This window comes from Hippopotamus amphibius, chromosome 8, assembly GCF_030028045.1.
Source record: "Hippopotamus amphibius kiboko isolate mHipAmp2 chromosome 8, mHipAmp2.hap2, whole genome shotgun sequence".
In the NCBI taxonomy this organism is placed as follows: domain Eukaryota; kingdom Metazoa; phylum Chordata; class Mammalia; order Artiodactyla; family Hippopotamidae; genus Hippopotamus; species Hippopotamus amphibius.
This window is the reverse complement of record NC_080193.1, coordinates 83,336-106,508: the sequence shown is the minus strand read 5'-3', so window position 1 is coordinate 106,508 and position 23,173 is coordinate 83,336. Positions and strand designations below refer to the sequence as shown.

At 62.4% G+C, this 23,173-nt stretch overlaps 1 protein-coding gene across 16 annotated transcripts; it reads left to right on the top strand.

Annotated features, from left to right (window-relative positions):
- The first annotated feature begins 442 nt into the window (after positions 1–442).
- PRODH (proline dehydrogenase 1) lies at positions 443–23,036 on the top strand. 16 transcript variants are annotated; one of them, XM_057744612.1, is made up of 15 exons: positions 1,948–2,228; positions 5,858–6,066; positions 12,290–12,324; positions 12,644–12,793; positions 14,245–14,309; positions 14,494–14,610; positions 15,054–15,133; positions 15,682–15,763; positions 16,777–16,869; positions 16,958–17,104; positions 17,608–17,783; positions 18,790–18,888; positions 20,284–20,430; positions 22,277–22,365; positions 22,438–23,036. In XM_057744612.1, exons 1-15 carry the CDS (start codon positions 1,956–1,958, stop codon positions 22,623–22,625), a joined length of 1,950 nt encoding a protein of 649 aa, XP_057600595.1. In that variant the 5' UTR covers positions 1,948–1,955; the 3' UTR covers positions 22,626–23,036. The 16 variants fall into 16 exon arrangements, with proteins under 16 accessions (XP_057600606.1, XP_057600604.1, XP_057600595.1 ...); XM_057744619.1 differs by adding an exon at positions 2,843–2,934 and having other exon boundaries at positions 2,117–2,228; positions 22,277–23,036; XM_057744618.1 differs by adding an exon at positions 2,825–2,934 and having other exon boundaries at positions 2,119–2,228; positions 22,277–23,036.
- Positions 23,037–23,173: the final 137 nt, after the last annotated feature.

Sequence of the window (23,173 nt, the reverse complement as noted above, 5' to 3'; positions counted from 1 at the left end):
ACGCAGCCCAGGCCAGCTTGGTGTGCCCAGCAGAGGAGAGACATGGCACCGACACAGTGCCTGCATGTAAAGCAGGATCCAGGGTGCTGGGTGAGGGCTGGGTGTGGTCCAGGGCGACTCAGGGTTCAGGGTGGGGCCTGGAGAATGCCTCCAACCGAGTCACCAACCTAGAGCCTGGCATCGAACGTCCCACGTCAAACGTGCTCCTTCCTTCCTTCATTCAATAAAGACTCGTCAAGAGGCAGCGGGGGAGGCACACAGCCGGTGGCTGGGAGTCAAGTGCAAGAAGAAGGAGCTGTGGTCAAGCTGGTGCCCGGCTGGGGCTGTGCCTGCCAAGCTAACCCTGAGGAGGAGGAGGGAGGGGGCTGGGGTGCAGGGGGAGGGACAGGTGCCTGGGAGCCACGAGCAGCGTGTGGCTGACCCGGAGCTCCGAGGAGGGGCCCGCACAGTGACCGGCACGGTGAGCGGTAAGGTGGGTGTAGGCAGGGCCTGGCCACTGAGGGCTGATGGGCCAGGCGGAGCCAGCAGCCTTGTCCAGATGACAGTGGGGAATCCCTGAAGGGTGTTCGGGGAGGAGGGAAATGTACCTATGACAGGCAAATGGGGGAGTCTGGTGGGCAAGGCCAGCTGTCAAGCCCGGCCTACTCTTGGGGAGCTAAGTTTCTGAGCTGCTGGAGGGACCCCCAAGTTTCTGCTCCTGGGCCTCGACTCACCTGCCCCCGTCTCTCCCTTTTTCTCTTCAACTCCAACAGGGGGCAGGGGGGCAAGAGGCCTGTGATGATGTCAAGAAGCCTCCCTCAGCGTAGGGTGTGGTTATGGTGGCCCCCAGGGGACAGCAGCCCGTTCTGGAGGGGGGGTGCTACTGACATCTGGCAGGTAGAAGCCTGGGATGCTGATAACATCCTGCGAGGCACAGGACCACCCCACCCCACGATTACTCAGTGCCGAACAGGTCAGGGAGTCCAACGCACCAAGATTCGTGGAGCATCCAGGGAACCGGGTGAAACAGGTGGGCCGGGTGTGGAGTGAGGCCACCGCACACAGTCAGACCCAGCACCTGCGGGGCTGCAGGAGCACCCTGAGGAGATGCAGGAGGGGGAGGGGGAGTGATGGGCAGGGTGGTCAAGACAGGCCCCTCGCATGAAGTGCTGTCTGGGGCTGGGACCGCAGGCCACGCGTGATGGTGGGAGGAAGGGAATCCGAGGCAGAGCAACAGAGGTGGGAAGGCCCTGAAGGCCCTCAGGAGTGAAGGGAGGCCGATGGAAGGTGGCCAAGCAGCGGCTTTGCCGTCAGCCCCGGAAGAGCCTGTAGGGCAGAAGCAGGGCGTGTTGGAACCATGGGGACTGCAGGCCTTCCAAGGGGCGCCTAGTGGTCCACGCTTGCCCGTTGGCTGGGCAGTGGGACCGGGAAGACTGGGGAGAAGTGAGCTGGCAAGCCGCCAAGAGGCTCCTTCCCACGCTCGGAGCCTTCGGCCCCGGGACAGGACGCAGGGCTTCCCAAAGCCCCTTCATACGGGAGAAGCAGCATCGCCCTCGGCCTTCTCGGATCTTCCGCAGACCCGGCCTCAGCTGTGAGTTCCTGCTGCTCCACGCCCAGGGAGGCGCCCGGGTGTGCAGGTGTGCGGGGGTCCGTGGAGGGGACGGGGCTCCAGCGGCGCAGGCGGAGCTAGGGAGGCGGCCAAGTAGGCGGGGTCTCCTCGGGAGTGTGGCCACCAGCTGAGAAGGCGGGGTTCGGGGGCCCGTGGCGCCGCTCGGTGGGCGGGGCCTTCCCGCTCCTTTCGGGAAAGCGCGGGGCGGAGCCTCTGGGGAGAGGGCGTGGCTCGAAGCTCGGGGTGTGGCGGGGTGCGGCCAGGGGCGGGGCGGGGCGAGGGGCGGGCCGGGGGCGGGTCGGGGCGGAGCGCGGGGCGGGGCCGGCGGCGAGTACTTAAGCAGCGCGGGGCGGCAGGCACAGCAAGCATGGGTCTTAGGCGAAGCGTCTCCGTGGTGCGGTCTACCCTCCCCCGCCGCGCGCCGTTGTCTACCTCGCCGGCGACCCGCGAGCAGCCCCCCGCGGGCCGGGAAGCCGTGCGGGGGCGCGGGGCGGCCGAGGCCGCGCGGCCGCCGGTGCCCGCCGTGGACTTCGGCGACACGCAGGCGGCGTACCGGAGCCGGCGCAGCTGGGAGCTGGCGCGCAGCCTGCTGGTGCTGCGCCTCTGCGCCTCGCCCGCGCTGCTGGCGCGCCACGAGCAGGTGTGCGCGGGCGCGGGGGCGCGGGGGTGCGGCGCGGCCGGGGCCCCGCGGGCCTTCGCCGGTCCTGGGAGCCGTGGTGAAGTTTCAGAGGGGAAAGCGGGGCCTCCGGCGCATGGGCCACGGCCGGGACGTCAGGAAGGCGGGTGTGTACTCCACGCCCGTTTCGGCCCGTGAAGTTTGCATGCCAGTTACTAGCAGCCAAAAACAAAGACCAGTGTAAATGTTAAGGTATATGTTGCCTGCAGTCATACACAGTGTTCACCTGGAATTTAAAACTGAGTGTCGCCTCTGTTGCCCAAAGAGAAGGCAGGCCGTAGGGAGCGGCTCAAAGCCTGGGACCCCAGAGTTCTTGGAAGCTGTGACCCAGGGGCTCTCCAGAGATGACCACTCTGAACAAATAATGTTGAGGGAGAGTGGGAAGTTGCTCAAATATCTGACTTTTGACATTTTAACACAGTTACATGGAAAAGTGTGAAGGCTTTGGGGAAGTAAAAAGCAGAGCGGCATCTTAGCGGCTCTTGGTCAAGGTGATGCTGGGAAGAGTTTAAAAGCAAAGGTTCAGTTGGTGCCGAGGGTCCTGAAGGCTCTTCATGCAGGTGGTGTTGACTTCTCAGTGAGACTGTGCTGAGGGCACCTTGGCTCCGGGGAGAGGCTTGGGAGACTGGACCCAGGAGGAGCACCAAGCCTGCCTTGGGCACAGGCGCAGGTGAGGCCACAGTGGCGGGGTGGATGGTGAGGGCAGAGTCAGAGTTGGGTAGCTATGAAGGGGCTAGGTTCAAAACCAGCAGAGAAGCCAGCAGAGCTGTGGGTCCTTGGGTACTGTGGGCAGCAGTGGGAGGGACATGTCAGCTCCACCAGTGCACTGGCACCGTGCTGTGCGAGGCCGGAGGAGCAAGGAGGCCTCTCTCACGCTTCCCCTCATGTTCTGCCTGTGCCCTGGGGACATCCTTAAGGAGCCCCGTAGCTGTGCAGCCTGCTTTGCCTGCCCTCCGTGGGACCTGTTCCACTGTCGTCTTTGCTAGTGGTCCTGCTAGTGACATTGGCCTTGGGGCCTGGTGTTGGAGGAAATGGGGCAGAGGCCAGACTGCAGAGTTGTGGGCCACTCACCAGAACCTGGTCCTTCTTGTGCTCTGGCCTGCAGCAGAAATTCCTCCTGCTGAGCCAGTGCAGGTCTGTGCAGCTCACGCCCCAGGGAGTATCAGCCTGCAGGAGCCCAGTTTGAGGTGTGGCATTGGCTCAGGACCCAGTGGGGGCCCGCACTTGCCCGAAGGCAGACCTTTTTGAGGAGGGTTTAGAAGAGTCAGGTCTTCTGTGATGAAAGCCTCTGTGCTTGGGTGTGAGCCAGTGCCGAGGAGCTGGGGCCGAGAACCAGCTTTACCCATCATCCTGGCTCTGCAGGCAGGTCCTGGAGTCTTTACAGTGTTTTTGTTACTGGTGCAAGTTTCTAAATCCAGGAAGGATGCTCCTACCTGAGGAAGAGGTGCGGCTACCCTGGTCTCAGGTAGTGCCATCCTAGGGGATACCTGATGCCAGGATGATTTTAAAGGGGCTGTTTTGCTCCGGAGTTGGCTTAAAACTGCCAGCCCTGTCCCATGTGCTTTCATAGCCCTCTGTGACAGGCTGGCTTCTCCTTTGCCGGGTGAGAGGGTAAGTGACCAGCTCACGTTATCTGGCTGGCCGTCACTACTGTTCCTTTGACAGCCGGGGAGCAGGAGGTCACCAGCCCACGACCCCTGGACCACATCTCAGCGTCCGCTTTGGTCCTGCTCCTTCGATGAGCATTGGCTGGGGCTGTTTTCATGCTAGCTGGGTAGTTATGACAGAGACTGCGTGGCCCGCACAGCCTCAAGTATTTACCACGTGTTCCTGGGCGGGAAAGTTTGCCAGCCCAAGAGAAGACAGTCGGCCCCACTTCCACACACAGTGTGTTTCTGAGAGTCCTCAGAATTGGCATGTGTGATGTAGGGGGTTTTCCAGAGCGGAATGATGGTTTTCAGGTCCCTGATTCTGCCTGGCCTGCCTCTGGGGTGAACTTTGTTACATCCAACACCCAGCTTTTCCTCCTGTGAGGCTGGTGTGGCCCACAGACTCCCCAACCTCTGGCCGGGGCTCTTGTGAGGCACTGGAGCCCTGCCCGTCTCCCGGGTTGGCACTTTCACTTTCCATTTCTAATCTTCTTTATAAAAATAATGAGATGCAGTGAAATCAGACACTGCTCAGACTGTGGTGAGACAGAGATGATGGCCTGGAAACCTTCACCCTTGGGGTGCCGTGCGGCTGCCTAAGTGTCTCTGTCCGAGCGCCAGCCACAGTTCAGATGTGTCAGTCTTTGAGCGGCTTGGGGTGTTTTGGGCTGGTTTGTGGGTGAAGGTGTATGACTCACGCATGCTTTTGCTTAGACTAGAGATTGTTCCCTGAGACTCTAATCTCGAGATGTTCCTCACAAAAATGTGGGGTTCTGCTATTCATTGAGTTTGAGGAACCTTGGACTGTTCCTGGCTTGGAGCTGGAGGTGGGGGTACTGGGCACACAGGAATTCCTAGACAGGGGGTGGGTGTGTCCTCCCAGTGGTCATCCCCTTGCCCCTCCTTGGCCTCATTCCTTCTTGCCACTGTCCCCCGTGCAGGAGCGCCGTGCCACCTTCTTGCCGGGCAAGCCCCTCAGCCTGGACCTCAGTTAGCAAACACCTCCCGCCGTCGTCCTGGCCGGGACTCCCTCGCCCCCTTCTGAGTTCTGTGGAGGCACCTTGCCCCTTCCTCGTTCTGGGTCTCCCCGTAACTAGGGTGGGAGCCCCGCGTTGGTTTTGTTCAGCCTAGAGTTGTGCCGGGCAGGAGGCCGTTGCTTGGGAGGCTTGAATGACGATGGCAGAAATTTGGGGTGTGGTGAGGTCGTGATTGGGAGAAGGCTTATCGTTCGGGCGGCTGTCTCCCCCGGCGCACGTGCCCTCGGGCCGCTGGCCTGCTGTGGCCTGGATGACGGCGCTGAGTCCCCGCTGGGCCCTGGTGGGTGGTCATCTCCCAGACCTTTGTGGATGGCTGCCTGGCTCACTTTTAGCCCACACTTCCCCCAGCGGAAGTCACACTCCCTCAGAGTTTTATGTCTTCATTTGTTCAGTACCCACTGGAGGACCGGCCCCTTGCCGGCACTGTTTTAGGGACTTGGAACAGGCAGTGAACAGAACATTGAAATATCTGGGTGCTCTCCTTCTAGAAGCTCAGAGCAAATCCCCCTCTTTGCCAGCATAGCCCGCAGAGGTGTGGGTACAGAGGATGTTACGAACATGCCCACTGCTGTTCCCAGAGAGACCTGCCGTTCGCTTCTCTATCTGCCAGGCGGTAGTCAGGCCACTGCCGCGTGCCACCGGGGTCACCCGTGAGCGTGCAGGGCAGGGAGGCAGGAGCAGCGCGTGGGAGCGGCCGCCTGCATGGGGTGGGGGGGGGTGGACCGTTGCTGTGAGCGGAGAAACCAAGCCGCTTCGGGTGGTGTCACCATAAAACCAAGGCCGTGAGCCAAGTTTGGCCCTGGGGAGAGCGCGTCAAGGCTTTGTGACGGGCGGGGAGGCAGGGGTGTTCTGCTGGGGATAGGGGAGGCCAGGTGGCCCAGGTTAGCCGCTCCCCTTTGCCTTTCAGCTGTTCCATGTCGCCAGGAGACTTCCGGGGCAAAGGCTGTTCGACAGACTGATGAAGTTGACCTTCTACGGGCAGTTTGTGGCTGGTGAGGACCAAGAGTCCATCCGGCCCCTGATCCAGCACAACAGGGCCTTCGGCGTGGGCTCGATCCTGGACTACAGCGTGGAGGAGGACCTGAGCCCCGCGCAGGCCGAGCACCGGGAGATGGAGTAAGGCCCGCGTGGTGCCCCTCGCGCACCGGGGCTGGGCTGGGCCTGGCTGGGAGAGTTGGGTCCATCTGACTCCCGGCAGCCCTCCTGGGTCTGCCTGGGGTTGTGTCCTGGCCCTATGTGGATGACAGCTCTGTGCTTTCACCAAGGCCTGTGTGCACGAGGCTGGAGGAGGGGCGAGGACGGGGTTGGCAGGCTCTGGTCCCCAGCCCGATCAGCCTGGTTTTGTACAGTCTGCACACTAAGAGTTGTTGTATTTTTAAATGACCGAGACAAAGCAAGAGTGATGTTTTGTGACACTTGAAAATTATCTGAAATCCAAATTGCTCTCACCCTGCGGGGGCAGAGCTGAGCGGCCGCGGCACGTATGAGATGGCCTGTCAGCCTGAAAGTGGGGGCTGCCCGGCAGTTTACAAAGTGTGGCGGCTGACACTGGGGTTGGAGGGGCTCTGGCTTCCTGCTCTGCTGAAGCGTTTCTTCCGGGTACTCTGACCTGCTGGGCGGGTCCCACTGCCCTGACCTTGCCTGGCCCCTGGGGTGGTTTCCTGATTAGCAGGTGGGCTCCACCTGGTGGGTGTGGAGCCTGCCTGGGGGTCTGAGGAAAAGGGAATGTGCTGCCCGGAGCACAGGTGTGGCAGGCCAGCCTGGGCTCCTGCCGAGGTCAGCGACGGCTGCAGGGCCTGTTCTCTGGGCGGTGAGTGTGGAGACAGACGTGCGCCCCTCTGACCCAGCCTCCTGGGCCACGGGACAGAGCTCAAGGACCAGGTCACCCTCTGCTCCCTGGGGTAGGAGCCTCACGGGAGATCCAGGCAGAACCAGCCCTTTCTTTGCAAAATGCCTGGTTCTTGGGCTGGTGCCTGCACCCCTCCAGGTTGTGCCCTAGCTGGCATCTGGGCCCCTGAGTTCTGACAGCAGCCGCGCGCAAACATGAGGCTTGGGACAGGCTTGCTGAGTAACCTGCCCTCTCTCATGCTCTGGTGTTTTGCAGTGGCCTGGGGAGAGGAGGGGAGGGGAGCGGAGGTGACCATGTCACAAGAGGCTCCTGCCCTGGGAACGGAATGTCCCGAGCTGAACTGTTGGTGGATTGGCCCGGGGAGCCAAGCCCCTGCCTCGTGATTTGCTGTCTTGAAGGCGGGGTTCCCCGGCTTGGCAGCCCTGCGTTCCTGGGGGGCTGTGGGCTGGGGCTGCAGCCTGCACGGAGGCTGCCTGTTGAATAACTAATGGGCTGTATCCCCGCTGGGCCTGGGTGAGGGCTGCTGGTTTCACAATGGGATTTTCTCTCTCTGGTAGGAAAAAGCTTCTTTCCCAGGGCAATCTGCCTGGTTTCCTCCCTGCCCTGGAGAGGAGCGTTGGGTGGGCCAGCCTCGTCCTGCCACGGGCACTGGAGCCCGTGACCGTGGGCCACCCTGCTGTTCGTGCCCCTTGTCCCGCGGAGCCCTGCCTGGTGGGCTTTGGGACGTGAGTGGCAGTCCCTTCCTGTCCTAACGGGGTGGCTGCCCTCCGATGCCAGTGGCAGGTGTCGAGGACGCATGTCCGGGTCTGCGGCCAGGCAGCCCCGTGCGCTCGGTGGGGCTGGCTGGGGGTGCGGAACCAGGCTCACAGGCGCTGAGTGAACGTCCGCGCCACGTGCTCTCCATCAGGAGCCCCCGTGTGGGGAACAGAGGGGTCGCAGGCCCTCAGACCCTGCTCTGGGGAGGGATGCATGGGCCACTGCCCCAAGTTAAAGCCTCAGGAGTGGGGCGAGGGGTGGGGAGAGCGCAGGTGGTAGGGGCCTGCCCCAGGCATAACCGTAAGAGGCACAGAAAAGATGGGGGTGTCTGAACGTGCAAGAGGCCCTGAGGACATGGCCTTGGGAGCAGGGGGCCCAGGGGGCTTCCCCAGGTTAGGAAGAGGAGGTAGGAGGCCGGAGGCGCAGGAGGGAGGGTAGCCGTCCAGGGAGGGGGTGGGAGGGTATTTCCCAGAACACGTGTTAGAAGGCAGAGGCCAAGGCCCTAACTCTAGGAGAGGAGCCTCACAGGGTCCCCCCACAGGCTGAGAGCCGTGGGCACCAGGAAGAGGGCTGGGTTCCTCTTGACGACTGGCTGTGATGAGGACAGCTGGGGATGGCGTGGAAGGCAGGTGTGTCTGTCCTGGCTGCAAACCCGGGCTGGCTGGAGGGGAGGCCTGGGCCTTGGTCCGCAGGGTGGAGCCCTCTCTCCGGGACTGGTGTGCACAGCGTCTTGGGTGCTGCCTGGAGCCAGGGCCTGGGGGCCCACCAGGCTTTTCTGTCTTTCTCTTGCTTCCTGCATCTCACCCGGGGGAGGGCTGGTGTGAGGGCAGCCGGCGTGGTCTCCCCTCACTTTTTACTTTTTAGTAAAAGGCGTCTAACCAACAAATCTCCTGATGCAGAGCTGAGCTTGGAGGTGGCTGAGGGCATGGTCAGGGTCTTCCTGCCACTTCTGCGGGCCCTGGGTCGCTCCTGCTGTCGTCCCCGCCCCTCGCTCCCGGGCGCGTGCCGCTCCCTCCACGGCTCGGGCCGCGCACGTGTGTGTGTGCGTGCGTGTGTCTGCACGTGTGTGTGTGTGTCTGCACGTGTGTGTGCGTGTGTCTGCACGCGTGTGTGCGTGTACGGAGTGTGCTCTTCCTTCTCTCCACGGGGACGCGGCACTCCCCTTCCTCCCCGCCTGGGAAGTGCCACCTCTGTCTCCTTGTGAGCGCGCAGCAGGCGTGGTGGGGAGTGCAGCCCTGTCCTTGCTGAGGGCTCTCTGCTGTGGGAGAGGCTGCTGTCTCCTGACCGCGTGGCTGCGTGGCCAGCCGGCCCCCCTGTGCCTTTGGAGCCTGGCTGGGCTTGGAGGGTAGATGGGCCGCTGTGGGGATGCTGATTGGGACCGTCGCACGGCCCCTGGGTAATGGTGTCCCCTCAGCGGAGGGCAGCCTGCCCAGAAGGTGGACACCTGCGGGTTATGGGCCGAGTGGTGGCAGAGCAGGGCCAGGCCCCCCACAGCCACCGAGGGACGAGGCCCCCGCCTTGGTGCGGCTGGCAGGTGCCACGTCGTGGCGCCCCTCAGTGGGCCACAGCGGGGGCGGGCTGGGGGAACGGGTGAGGCCTTACAGGTGCCCTCTCCCGGGGGGGCCTCCGTGTCCTGTCCTCATGAGGACTGGGGGTCTTCAGTCCATGGCCAGGGGCAGGTTTGCCTTAAAAACAATAAACTCTGGTGGCTGGTGTGAAAGTAACCCTGAGGGGCACGGGGGGAGGTGTGGCCTCTGTGCCCGGCAGGCGGGGGGCGTGGGGGCGGGCAGAGCAGGGCCCTGCTCTCCGACTCTGGAGGCTGCCCCGTGTGCGGCATCCTCGCCCTGGCTGGCACGCGGCCCTGCCTGTTCCTCACGGGAAGGAGTGTCCACGGCGGCCAGCCTCCGGGGCCCACCCCCGCCCCGCGCCGCGTGTCTTTACTTCCTCCGCACCCGCTGCAGGGAGGGCTCCACCCAGGGCGAGAGCCAGGTTCCCCCAGAGCACAGGGCTGGGTCTGATCTGGGCGAGGCACGAGTGGGCAGTGGTGTGACGCGAGGTCTTCATTCCCTGCCCGGGAAGGGAGCCTGGGCAGCCTGGATGAACACCAGGAGCCCCAGCCCCCGGACCAGCAAGGGCCAGAGGCTAGAAGCTGTCTTCCCCGGGCTCCGGCCCCCAGTGGAAAATGCGTTTCTCACAGAGGCTAGCGCTGTAACAGCAGATACAAAGTTTATTATTAGAGACATAGCATAACAGCAGGTGGGAGAGCACACGGAGAAGGTTTGTTTCGTTAGGACAGAAGCAAGGCAGAGATGCACCCCTGGAGGGAAGGGGTGTGGGCGGCCCCCCTAATGAGGAAGCAGTGAAGAGGGGTTCAGTCATGTAAACATGGCAGTTCTGCTGCGTCTTTGTTTACCTTGGCCAGTTATCTGGTTTCCTTTTCCACACCTGCCCTGCCTTAGGACCCTCCGCGTCATGGGTGGGCAGCTGTTTTCCAAGTTGGATTTCAGCCCAGAGGCCTGTGGGCAAGGCTTAGCATGACATATTATGGGGTGGCGGCCCCTCCTTTTTGACTCCCAAGGAGCCTTTCTGTGCATGTGTCTTGTCTCCCTTGCCCCAAGGATGGGGAGTGTCTGACCTCTTGATCTCTTCACAGGGTCTAGCCCCTCCCTGTCTCTGCCATAAAAGGATCCAATGTCCACTTATTAACCCTGTTCCTGCTGCTCTTTTTTTTCTTTTTTCTTTTTTTTTTCCATTCCCCCCCAGCCCTCCCCACTTTCCCCACTTGGTGTCCTTGTGTTTGTTCTCTACACCTGTGTCTCTATTTCTGCCTTGCATTTCCTCTTTCATAGTTGTTAGCATTTGCCTTATGTATTGAGGGGCTCCTATGTTGGGTGCATATATATTTATAATTGTTGTCTCCTCTTCTTGGATGGATCCCTTGATCTTTATGTAGTGTCCTTTCTTGTCTCTTGTAACATTTTTTATTTTAAAGTCTATTTTATCTGATATGAGTATTGCTACTCCAGCTTTCTTTTGATTTTCATTTGCATGGAATATCTTTTTCCACCCCCTCCCTTTCAGTCTGTATGTGTCCCTAGGTCTGAAGTGGGTCTCTTGTCGGCAGCATACATATGGGTCTTGTTTTTGTCTCCATTCAGCCAGTCTGTGTCTTCTGGTTGGTGCATTTAGTCCATTTACATTCAAGGTAATTCTCGATATATATGTTCCTATTACCATTTTCTTAACTGTTTTGTTTATGTTTTTGTAGGTCCTTTTCTTTTATGTTTCCCGCTTAGAGAAGTTCCTTTAGCATTTGTTGTAGGGCTGGTTTGGTGGTGCCGAATTCTCTTAGCTGTTGCTTGTCTGTAAAGCTTTTGATTTCTCCGTCGAATCTGAATGAGATCCTTGCTGGGTAGAGTATTCTTGGTTGTAGGTTCTTCCCTGTCATCACTTTAAATATATTGTGCCACTGCCTTCTGGCTTGTAGAGTTTCTGCTGAGAAATCAGCTGTTACCCTTATGGGAGTTCACTTGTATGTAATTTGTCGTTTTTCCCTTGTTGCTTTTAATAACATTTCTCTGTCTTTAATTTTTGTCAATTTGACTACTATATGTCCTGGTGTGTTTCTCCTTGGGTTTATCCTGTCTGGGACTCTCTGCGCTTCCTGGACTTGGGTAGCTGTTTCCTTTCCCATGTTAGGGAAGTTTTCAACTAGAATCTCTTCCAATATTTTCTCGGGTCCTTTCTCTCTCTCTTCTCCTTCTGGGACCCCTATAACGCGAATGTTGGTGCATTTAACATTGTCCCAGAGGTCTCTTAGGCTGTCTTCAGTTCTTTTCATTCTTTTTTCTTTATTCTTTTCTGCATCAGTGATGATCACCATTCTGTCTTCTAGGTCACTTATTCGCCCTTCTGCCTCCGTTAATCTGCTATTGGTTCCTTCTAGTGTATTTTTCATTTCAGTTATTGTGTTGCATATCTCTGTTTGTTTGTTCTTTAATTCTTCTAGGTCTTTGGTAAACTTTTCGATCATTGCATCCAGTCTTTTCTCAAAGTCCTGGATCATCTTCACTATCATTATTCTGAATTCTTTTTCTGGAAGGGTGCCTATCTCCTCTTCATTTAGTTGTTTTTCTGGGGTTTTATCCTGTCCCTTCATCTGGTATGAAGTCCTCTGCTTTTTCATTTTCTCTGTCTTTCTGTGGCTGTGGTTTTCAGTCCCACAAGACAAAATACTGCTGATACTGCTTGATGCTGCTGTCTGCCCTCTTGTGGAGGAAGCTGTCTAGGAGGCTCTCTGCTCTTTCTCATATCAAAGTGCAGATATCGAAATATAGACAGGAGTCCGGCCATGAGCATGTAGTCCTAGACCCCGTTGGTCTCGTGCCTCAGGGAATGTAAACAGGGGGCTGGTAATAAATGTGCGGCCTGGAGCTCATCTTCTCTGCCTCACGGGATGTAAACCGGAGGCCAGTTGTGAATACCTAGCCCGGAGCCTGTCCATCTCCTGCCTCAGGTCCTGTGTGCCAGGCTCAGAGAAGGTGACCCTGGAGGCCCAGGGCAGGTGGGGTGGGGTGAGTCTCTCTTACCTGGCCGAGTAACCCTGCCTTCTTCACCAGCCCTCCTTGGTCAGGGTCAGGGCTCAACCTCTACTTCCTCCTCAGTGGGACACACGTGTCACCTGTGCCCAAGGTAACGTGACCCTGACCTGCTCCCTCTTCTCCCCTCCTGCAGGGCCTGTACCTCAGCGTTGGAGAGGGACGGCCATGGTGAGTAAGAGGCCGGCACTCGGGAGCAAGCTGTCTGCCCGCCTGCACACACCCCCTGGCTCCCCTGTGTCCCCTGGGCACCCAGGCCACCATTCTGTGTGGCAGACACACCCTCACGGCCCTCCTGGCCCTCCCAGGGTGCCGGTGAACTTGGCCCCTGGTGGGTCTGGGCTCTGCCTTCCTGCCCCGGGTTTGCCGCGTGACTCGGGCTGGGCCACAGAGAATTGGACCCCAGGGCAGGCGGGCTTGGGGGGCGGGGGTGTGTGTGTGCTGGGGGCGGGGGGAAGCCGGAGCTCAGGCCGGGTGCCCTCATCCCCAGGCACCAGCAAGAGGGAGAAGCAGCTCCAGGCCCACCGGGCGTTCGGAGACCGCAGGGACGGCGTCGTCAGCGCCCCCACCTACTTCTACGCCAGCGAGGCCAAGTGTGACAGCCACCTGGAAATGTTCCTGCACTGCATCGAGGCTTCCGGTGGGGCCCTGCTGGTTGCTGGCCTCCTGCCCGCCGGGCCTAGCCTGGGCCGACCTCCGTTCACAGAGATGCTGGTGTGGGAACGCGAGGCGGGGGCCAGAGTGTTGGCTCAGGGCTGCATCCCTGACCCGGTGGCCTTGGTCGTGAGGATGACCTGGGCTCACACCTGAGTCCAGCCCCTTCCTGAGGCGCCTGGCTGCCCCAGGGGGGCGCCTCCCCCCTCCCAGGTACCTGGTGGCCAGATGTGGACCTGTCGGTGGCCCGAGTGGCCCCCAGACTCATACAGGGGCTTGACTCCCACCACACGACGCTTGCCTTTGCCGAGGGCAGCGCTGTTCCTGGAGCTGGTGCCACGTCCTCTTTAATGGGGATTTCTTCCCCTCGTGGCCTCTGGGTGGGAACACCTGCTAGGGAGGCGACTGGAGCCAGGAGGTGACAGAGGCCTCAGCATCATTTAGTCTCAGAAACCTCCCAGGTCCCCGGCGGCCCTCCTGTTGGTGGGTCCCACGCCTTCTGAACACTTTGAGGAGAGGGAGTGAGCAGGGCCCAGAGGCAGCCTCCCAGGAGCAGCTCTGGGCACCCCTACGGTCAGAAAGACACCCAGCTGCCCAGGTCCGGTGCCAGCGGCATGTTCTTGGTTCCCTGCCCACTCTGCCTGGGGGCAGATGGACAAGGGAGGGACCCACAGACACAAAGGTGTGTGCTGTGGGCTTCTAGAAGCCAGAGGAGAGATGTGGGGGTGGCGGTTGAGTGCCTTCTGCCTGCGGCCTGTGCTCTGCCAGGCGTTTCTGTTTGGTGAACCCTCAGGGGCAGCCCAGGTGCCGAGGGCATCGGAGAAGAAGCGGGCAGGGAGAGCGTGGGCAGGTCTCTCCAGCCCCTTTGCCCACTGCCTTCCTGGACCCACGTGGCAAATGCAAACCCTGCCGAGGGGCCCCTTCCCACCTGTGGCGGGGCTTCGGCGCAGCCGTGTGCAGCGTGTCTGCGGGCCCGGCGCGGCCGTCGCGCTCCTGTCGTGGTGCTCAGCCGGCCCAGGTCCGGGTCCTCGGTGCCCTCCCCTCCTGTTGCCGCTCCCCTCGGCCTGAGATGGCCAAGCAGCCCCCAGAGCTGCTGCCGAGGGCCGGGCATCCCGCCCGGGAAGCGTGGCCACCGCGGGCCTGCTCGGGCCTGGTGGGCGAGGGAGGACAGGTGGGCGAGGGAGGACAGGTGGGCTGACACCGCCTCACTGGGTGACTGGACCGTTCGCGCTCTGGGGGGGTCCCAGGGCCCAAGTGCGAGGTGGACCCAGTACCACGTGTCGCAGGTAACGGATAGGAAGGACGGCCGCCGCCAGCCACCTGAGGTCCGTCACATGTCAGCGAGAAGTGTCCTCACTCCTGAGTGGCACAGATTCTCAGCGCAGGCTCAGGGGCCTCCCCTGCAGCCCTGACGGCTCTTCCTGTGCCTTCTCACAGGCGGGGCCAGTGATGACGGCTTCTTAGCCATCAAGCTCACCGCGCTGGGGAGACCCCAGTTTCTGGTAATTGTCAAAACCTTCCACCCACAGAGAGTTCGTAAGAACCTGGGGCTGCCGTGCGCGTGAAGTGAAAGCTCGCGTGCCGGTGCCTTGGCGCTGGGAGCCAGGCGCGGAGGCGGACTGGGGGTCGGGCATCGCGGGGGGCCTGGGCGGGGCCTGGGGTGGCAGCTCAGGCCCGCGTCTACAGCTGCAGTTCTCAGATGTGCTGACCAAGTGGAGACGCTTCTTCCACCAAATGGCCACAGAGCAGGGCAAGGCCGGGCTGGCTGCCCTGGACACGAAGCTGGAGGTGGCTGCGCTGCAGGTGGGGCTGCCCCTCCCTGGCGGGTATGAGCGGGCGGCCTGGGGGGAGCCCTGCCCGGGAGGAATGGGCCGGGCGGGGTGCCCCGAGCTGCTGCAGGGGCCGCTGCCCGGGCCGCTGCCCAGCCCCCAGCTGCCGGGTCAGCGGGAAGGGAGTCTGCAGAGACTGAGGATGCGCTGGGAGCTGGGGGGTGGGGGGCTGCCCTGCAGGGAGCACAGCTCTGTGGACCCTCAGGGAGAGGCAGGTGTGCGTTTCGGGGGGTCGGGGGGGTGGTTGGCAGCGGGGAGAGACCATCTGTGCAGCAGAAGCCCAGGGCAGAAGTGTAGCCCGGTCTTGGTACCGGAGGAATAAAGTTGCCCTGGCTTCACGGGCCAGCGGGCAGGGGCAGCCGTTTGTGAGCGGGGCTGGGAGACGGCGGCGGCACCAACGCCCTCTCGCTTCTGAAGGAACGCGTGCTGAAGATGGGCACCGCGTCCCGGACGGAGGTTGAGGACTGGTTCACCGTGGAGACCCCGAGTGCGTCCGGGTAGGAGGAGCTCCCCATCCCGCCCCACCCCCCGCTGAGACCTTGGGAGCGGCCGCCCTGGTTCAGCCACGGTTCTGGCTGAGCCCCAGAGCTTCTCCCAGTCCTGGCTGCCCACCTCCAGGGCGTGGGCCCCCCGAACCCCAGGGCTTCTTTCGGAATTATTTGGGTTCTGGAGGGAAGGTGCCACCCCAGCCGTCCCAGGACGCACCTGGCAGGGGATGAAGGGCGAGGGCTGCTGAGATCCCGGAGGGTCCACGCCTCATCGTGAGGGGCAGGCGGCAGGGTGCCGTCCCCTCCTGCCTGGCCTCCTGTGTGCGGCTCTTCGCCGCGCCTGATGTGGCCTGGGTGGTCTCCGCCCCGGGGTGAGAATGTTCGCGTGTTGGTTTCCGTGTTTGACACAGAGGACAGTGCTCCCCCCGGCCTCTGTGAGGCGTGGGTTTGCGGACGCTCCTGCAGGGAGGGGGCTGGTTTGCGGCCTGGGCCCGTCGCAGACGCGAGCAGCCATGGTAAAGCCGAGGGTCCGCGTGCTGACGTGCCTCCTCCTGCAGCACCCTGGACCTGCTGGCCTGGGGTGGCCTCATCGACAGCCGGACTGAGCTCTCCAAGCACCTGGTGGTCCCCAACACGCAGGTGATGTCGTGCGTGTCTGCCCCCCCCACGGCTCTCCCAGGGTCATCACAGAGGGTCCGCGCGCTGCCAGGGCTTCCTGAGAGCGGCGCTGGTCCCGGGATGAGTCCCCACGAGCCAGGCAGCAGCTGTAGCCTCAGGGTCCCACGCTGTCCCCTGTGTCCCGTGCTGTTTGTTTAAAGGGCGTCGCTAGACCGGCCTGTGTTCGGGGGAGAACGAGACCCCATCTGCCCCTGGGAGGGTGACCGGGCACTTGGGGCCGTGCAGCGTGCACCCCTGAGCTGGGGGGGAGGAAGCAGCAGAGGTGCCCTGGGAAACACCCCACAGACGCTGCCTTTCACAACCTCCGGCCTGGAGGTGGAAAGCCCAGGAGGGGTGAGCGCGAGGCCTCGACGGGAGTGCCCTGGGCAGCGTCAGGGGCATGTGGGGGCGACAGAGGGCCCCCCGTGCTTCGCCAGCCTGCAGGGTGGGTGCCCATGCTGACCCACCCCCCGAAGGCCACTGTCTGGGGACGATGCCTCCGTCCACCTGTCGCACGTCCGTCTGTGCTGTGCAGCCTGCGGGCACGGTCCTTCCCCCGTGTCCTCGGCCTGCTAGGGGCTGAGTCTTTCCCAGTGCTTGGATAGGTCCAGGGTCCCTTCCTGAGCTTTGCGTGGGAGCAGAAGAGGGGGGTCCACCCTGAGGGTCCCAGGGAGGCTGTGGGAGCAGGATCCTTGGGTGCAGGCCTGACCGGGGCGGGCAGCCCCGTGATGAAGGGTGTGCAGGTGGGCAGCGCGGTTCTGGGACACCGTGTGGCCGGCGGTACTCTGGGCAGGACACTGATCTTAATGCATAAACAGGGTGGCGGTGGGGGTGGGGGGCGCGGGGATGAGGCCCCCTGGTCCTGGGCACCAGGCCCTGGGTATCGGTAAGCCCTGCACCAGGGGCGAGAGGGTGCCCGCGGGAGGAGGGGGGCGCGTTGGCCTCGAGAGCCCGGGCCTGGAGCCAGGCCGCGGCCTGACCGCACTGTCCCCCAGACGGGACAGCTGGAGCCTCTGCTGTCTGGGTTCACGGAGGAGGACGAGCGGCAGAGGGCGCGGATGCTGCAGCGGATGGACGTCCTGGCCCAGGTCAGCGCCCCGGGAGGTGCCGGGGTGGGGGCGGGGCAGCCGTCCCACCCGAGCCCCACACAGACCCTCTCTCCCCCGCGGGCGCCAGAAAGCCAGCGCGGAGGGCGTGCGGCTGATGGTGGACGCCGAGCAGAGCTACTTCCAGCCGGCCATCAGCCGCCTGACGCTGGAGCTGCAGCGCAGGTTCAACGCGCAGAGGCCGCTGGTCTTCAACACGTACCAGTGCTACCTGCAGGTGCGCCCGCCCGCCGGGGGACGGGGCCCGGGGGGACCAGCTGGGGCGGGCCGCGCCCCGGGCCTCAGGCCCCAGGCGGCGCCCAGTGTCGCGGGGGTGGAGGAGGATCGAGGAGCTTCCCGAGTCCACGTCGTGGGCCTTAATCCCAGGGTTTGGCGCGACTGTTTTCTCCTGCTCTTTTTAGCGTGGTCCCCTCGAAGGGCCTGATGAGGCTCTGGGCCCCTCCCCAGACCCGTGCGTGCGCCTCCAGGGCCCCTGAGCAGAAACCCTGGCTGGCCGCTCCGGGACCAGCCGGGCGTGTGGCGGACTCGGGGTGGGGTGGGTGTTGGGGCTGCGGGGACACGGGGAGGTGGGTGGGTGGGGAGGGGCTGGCCGCGCTCCGCGCTCCCGCGTCACCACAGCTGCTGACTGGAGGCGGGGTGCCGGGCCCCAGGGAGGCCCCACGGGACACAGGCTGGAGGGGCCCATCCCGGTCCTCCTTGACTCTCGGCTCCGGCCCACAGGATGCCTATGACAACGTCACCCTGGACGTGGAGCTGGCTCGCCGCGAGGGCTGGTGTTTCGGGGCCAAGCTGGTGCGCGGCGCGTACATGGCCCAGGAGCGGGCCCGCGCCCTGGAGGTGGGCTGTGAGGACCCTATCAACCCCACGTATGAGGCCACCAACGCCATGTACCACAGGTGCGCTGCTCTCTTTGGCTCCCGGAGCCTCAGAGCTTCTGGGTGGGGGTGGGGGGGAACCGGGCAAGGGGCTGGAGCTGACCCGATGTGACCCTGTCCAAAGTGGGCGCAGCCCTGGGTTCAGGACCAGTACCTTCTCTGCCTTTGTTTTACTTTTTGCAAAACCATTAAGGGTTTTTTTTTAAATATAGAGGTCTACTGAACTGCTTGGGCTGACAAGGATGAGAGCTGTGCCCCGGCAGCCCTCCCGGGGGCGTGAGGCCTGTTTGCTTTTTAATTCCATGCCAGGATCGTCCACTGTCTTGCACCTGCTTCTGTTTGTTGATCTGGGAGATTGCGTCACACAGTAGGGACAGGCCCCAGCCTCCCTCTGGGGTCGCGTGTGCTCCGCTCACGGGCTCCCGCCCTGGCTGCACCGCTTCCTTCCAGAGCTTTGCGTGTCTGTGCCGTGTGCACCTGTGCCTCCGCCCTGTGCCCTGCTTGTCCGTGTCCCGTGGTGACTGGACCCTGCAGGTCAGCGTGCAGGCCCTCGTGTCACCCTGCTGGCCAGCGCGGGTGCCCATGCCTTCGTGCCAGTCTGTGAGCTCTCTGGCGGACACCTTCCTGTTGTTGTGACCGTGACTCACGGCACAGCGTGTCGTTGTCTGTCGTACCCCTGGGTGAGGTCCTTGGAAGAGGAGCGGGTGGGTCAGAAGACACACCCCCTGCTGACTGTCCTCACTGCCGGACCGCAGCACCGTGCACGCCCTGTGCCAGGGAGGCCCTCCACCCCAGGCCTTGCAGACCCCTTCTCGGAAGTGAGGCCGTGTCGCCTTGGGGCGCGTGGGGTTTTGGGCCTCAGTCCTGTTGGACACGTAGCCCCGGTTGAGCAGGGACAGTCACTCCTCCCTGTGGTCTCATCGCTGTGGACAGCTGCAGGTGGAATGACCTTGGGCCTGCCCGTGGCCTCTGGCCCTGTGGGGGCTCTGCGGACCTTGCTCATGGGTCCCTCCCCGCCCCCCACCAGGTGCCTTAACTACATCCTGGAGGAGCTGAAGCACAACGCCAAGGCCGCGGTGATGGTGGCCTCGCACAACGAGGACACCGTGCGCTTCACACTGTGCAGGTAGGCCACACCCCCTTCCTGCGGGGCACTCCTGGGTGGGCAGCATGCATGGACGGGCGGTGGGTTTGGGGGGACATCTGTGGAATGAGCTGGCGTGGCGGCTTTAGGGCCCCCAGACCCTCCTGGGCCTGGCTGGGCACGTGCTGCAGTGCTGAAGAGGCTGTTTACAGTTGCTTTGGTTTTAACATTAATACTCAACTTACTAAAGTTTCAAATTAAGAAATAAGTTCCATTCGGTGATTTAAATAGTGTGGAATGTTGGAGCCCTCCGCTGTGTCGCCTCATTTATAACGTTTGTCAACATTTTAAACTGTGTTTAGAATGTAATGCAGTCTGCTTTCTATTTTCTAAAATGTTTACTTTTTTATATGGTTGTGCCAGGTTTTAGTTGTAGCAGGCGGGCTCCTTAGTTGCAGCACATGGTCTCCTTAGTTGTGGCATGCCAACTCTTAGTTGTGGCACGGGGGTCTCGTTCCCTGACCAGGGATTAAACCCAGGCCCCCTGCATTGGGAGTGTGGAGTCTTAACCACGGCGCCACCAGGGAGGTGCCTGTTTTCTCTTTAAATGCCTCTGCCATGGAGCATCCTTGTAAGTCAGATAGAGGGATGGGATGAAATAAATTCTTTTTTTTTTCTTGGCCATGATGCGTGGCTTGTGGGATCTTAGTTCCCTGACTAGGGATCAAACCCAGGCCCCTGGCAGTGAACGTGCCGAGTTCTAAATCACTGGACCGCCAGGGGATTCCCGGTCACTGTGTTCGTTTACCTCGTATCATAACCCAATCTGGACCACACCAGGGGTCCTAGCTCCGCCTCCCCCTCCCTACAGGAAGCTGGGCGGGCGGTGGCCTTGCGGGCCCTCGCCTTCCCCAGGTGCAAGGCAGGGCTCCCCCTCCCACGGTGGGCACCCTGAGCCCAAGACTTGGGCCGAGCAGTGGAGGTGCGGGGGCGCACCCAGGAGCACTCGCAGGTGCTGCCTGGAGGGTGACCACTCATTAATGTCCGCTTGTCCTGCTCGTGCCGGGGCTGCTTTTTCACAGTCTGAAACTGCAACTAAGAGCCACGTTTCTGCTGCTCTGCACTCAGGAGCACTGAGGCCAGCAGGCTGTGTCGAAGCTCCCTCTGGAGTCCTGCTGGGTTGGGGTCAGGCTGTTTCCTTGGGGGTGGGTGGTCTGACGGGCGTTGCAGCTGGGTGGACTGTTCCCTCCATCCCTTGGGGCCTCCTTGGACACCCCATCCTATCCCTGGACACGGATGGGGCACCTTTTATACTCAGGGAAGATTAGTTCTGGCTTCTTTGACTTTTGAAGGAACACAGGATTGAGTTGAAAATTTTAGAAGTTGCCTTTCACTTGGGCTTAGAAATACGTTTCTGTGATGGAGCCGTGATCCCAGCAGGTCCCTCTGGCACCAGGGTCCTCCACAGATGATGTGCACAGAGGCCCGGCCCCTGCCTGGTGGCGCCATCACCACCTCAGCGGGCTGTGGTTGCCCCTCACGTTTTCGGTTTCGGTCACGGGCTGGTCCACTCAGACTCACTAGGTGAGGACAGTGAAACGTCTCAAGGTATTACCTGTCCTCAGAAGGGCGTCCTTTCTCCAGATTTCTGGATCTTGCCACTGGGAGCACGTCTGGCCTCCCCATCTTGGCCGTCATGGCCTCCTGCCCGAGACACCGTTTCCCTCGTCTCTCACAGGCTCCGCGGCCGCTGCAGACTGAGGTCCTGTGCACGTGCTCCGGGGCCACAGAGACCTGAGCAGCTTGGGCTGGTCTTCCTGGGGGCAGCGGTGTGGGCCTCTGGTGTCACACATTAGAGACCTCAGGCAGACAGCCTGTACTAGCTTTGGCTGAGCAACAACCCAGCCAGAATTCAGAGGCCTGAACACAGCGTGTGCTGGGAGCCGGCAGTGTGGGCTGGGCTCTGCTTCAGGTGGCTTCTGCTTGCCTTGCCTGGCGTCTGTCCTGCGTCCAGGGTCAGCTGGGGTCTGGTTGGCCCTAAATGGCCTCATTTGCGGCTCAGACAGCAAAGGGCACTGCATCCCACTGTCAGGTGTCCAACAGGCCAGCTTAGGCTCCTCCAGAGGTGGTCTTAGGCTTCCGGAAGGCCTGGAGGGGGCCAGGCTCTGCCCATGTCCCATTTGCTATCATTCTGTTGGCCAAAGGAAGTCATGCACAGGTCGCGGTGGCCGGGTGGAGAGAGCCTCCTTCTGTGCTGGGAGAAGCTGCGGTCACCTGGCGGCGCGCGTGGGCACTGGTGGGGAAGGGCAGCATCAGGGGCGGAGCCAGTGTTCGCAGGACGCCCCCTGAGTGTTGCCACAAGCATCAGGCAGCAGTGTGGTGGCAGCCCTGCTCTCCCAGGGGCCAGAGACACACAAGCTGGATACCAGGGCAACATGGTGCAGACTGGGGCCCTGACCGTGGAGCCTGGCCGTGGGGGAAGGAGAGCAAGGGTCCGTGGGACGCCCCTCTTGTGGAGGTCCAGGGCGAGATGCACTCCGTGCTCCGGGAGCCTGGGGTGGGGCCCCGAGACGGTGAGGAGAAGGGAGGTGGGACCACCAGGCCCAGCCTGTCGCTGGGGTGGGTATGAGGACCCAGGCTGAACACAGCCCTGGGGGGTGGAAGGCTGGGGCTGGGCTGCAGAGTGCTGGCGCTGCCAAAGACAAAGACGTGAGGTGGGAATCATCCACGCGCAGGTATTTCAAACCCTGGGGCTTTTCTGAAGATCCTCGGAGGGAAGGTGTGAGGCTAGGAGAGGCTGTGGGCAGAGCTGGGGTCCCCCCTCAGTGTCCGCGCAGCACTAATAGAAACTCCAGTCACATCTATTAATCCCAGGTGTTTCAGAGCCATGTTAAAAAAGAGACATTAATTTCGATACACGTTTTAATGAACCCCACAGATCCAAAACAGTACCATTTAAACATGTTTTCAGGAAAACAGTGAGACAGTAGCCCACGTGTGTTGGACGCTTGCCGTGCAACTCGACTCAGACCACCTGCCTTCCAGAGGCTCAGTGGCCACCAGTGGCTGGTGGCTGCCGCGTGGACAGGGCAGGCAGCAAGGGGAGCGTGAGAGGCTGGAGGTGGGGTCGCGGGGCTGGGAACACGGTCGTGGAGCCGGGGGTTGGAGAAGGGGACAGTGGGAGGGCTGAGAGCTTCCCAGGCCACACCAAGGGCCAGCCCCTGGGCGAGTCTGCCTTGCTGGGTCACGGTGGGCGGCAGGGAAGGGGCCGTCGGAGCAAGCCCAGCAAGAGCGGGAGGCTGGCTGGGGAAGGCGGAGCAGTGGGGTGGAGGCCTGGTCCAGGCAGGACAGAGCCTGTGCCCCCGCCCTGCCTTGGGGGTGGGGACCTGGGGGTGCAGGGAGGGGCTCACCCACCACCTCCCTTTCACAGGATGGAGGAGCTGGGCCTGCACCCTGCCGATCGCCAGGTGTACTTTGGGCAGCTTCTGGGCATGTGCGACCACATCAGCTTCCTGCTGGGTGAGCTGGGCCTCCCAGGGGCTGGGGCGCAGGGGCGGGGCCGGGACTCACTGCCTGTGCCCCCGCGTGCAGGCCAGGCGGGCTTCCCCGCATACAAGTACGTGCCTTACGGCCCCGTGATGGAGGTGCTGCCCTACCTGTCCCGCCGAGCCCAGGAGAACAGCGCGGTCATGGAGGGCACCCAGAGGGAGCGGCAGCTGCTATGGCGGGAGCTCAAGCGCAGGCTGCGCACGGGCAGCCTCTTCCACCGCTGGGCCTAGGGCCGCGGCCGCCTCCCACCCTCACTCACGCCACCTTCTACACCCCAGCCTGTGAAGCCCGGCTGGCCCCTGCGCGTGGGCACCCAGGTGCAGGCTGAGTCCAACACTGGCCAGAGCTGCTGGGAACTGACCGAACTGCCCTTGAACAAGCGAGCACGGCTGCACCTCTGCCCACCCCCATGGCCTGGACCTGAAGAACCACCTTTGCAGGGTCCAGCCCACGTGCCCCAAGTCCCCCAGGTGGGCAGCTGCTGGTGGGGGAGGCTGGCCTGTCAATAAACCACTGTTTCTGCAGCAGAGAACCCTCAACTCCAGGCCCAGAAGCTCTTCCCCGCAGGGCCCTGACGTGTGCGCAGCGGCAGCGGGCGTGGCCCCTCACGGTCAGGCTCCGGTGTCACACGCCCCCCCCCCCCCCCCCCCCCCCCCCGCACAGCTCGAGCAGCGTGGCCCCACCAACACCCCCCTTCACGCCATACTGCAGACCCGGCCGCGGAGGGCGCTGGACACCCTCACCCCCAGCCCCACAGCCGCGGCTCAGACCAACGCAC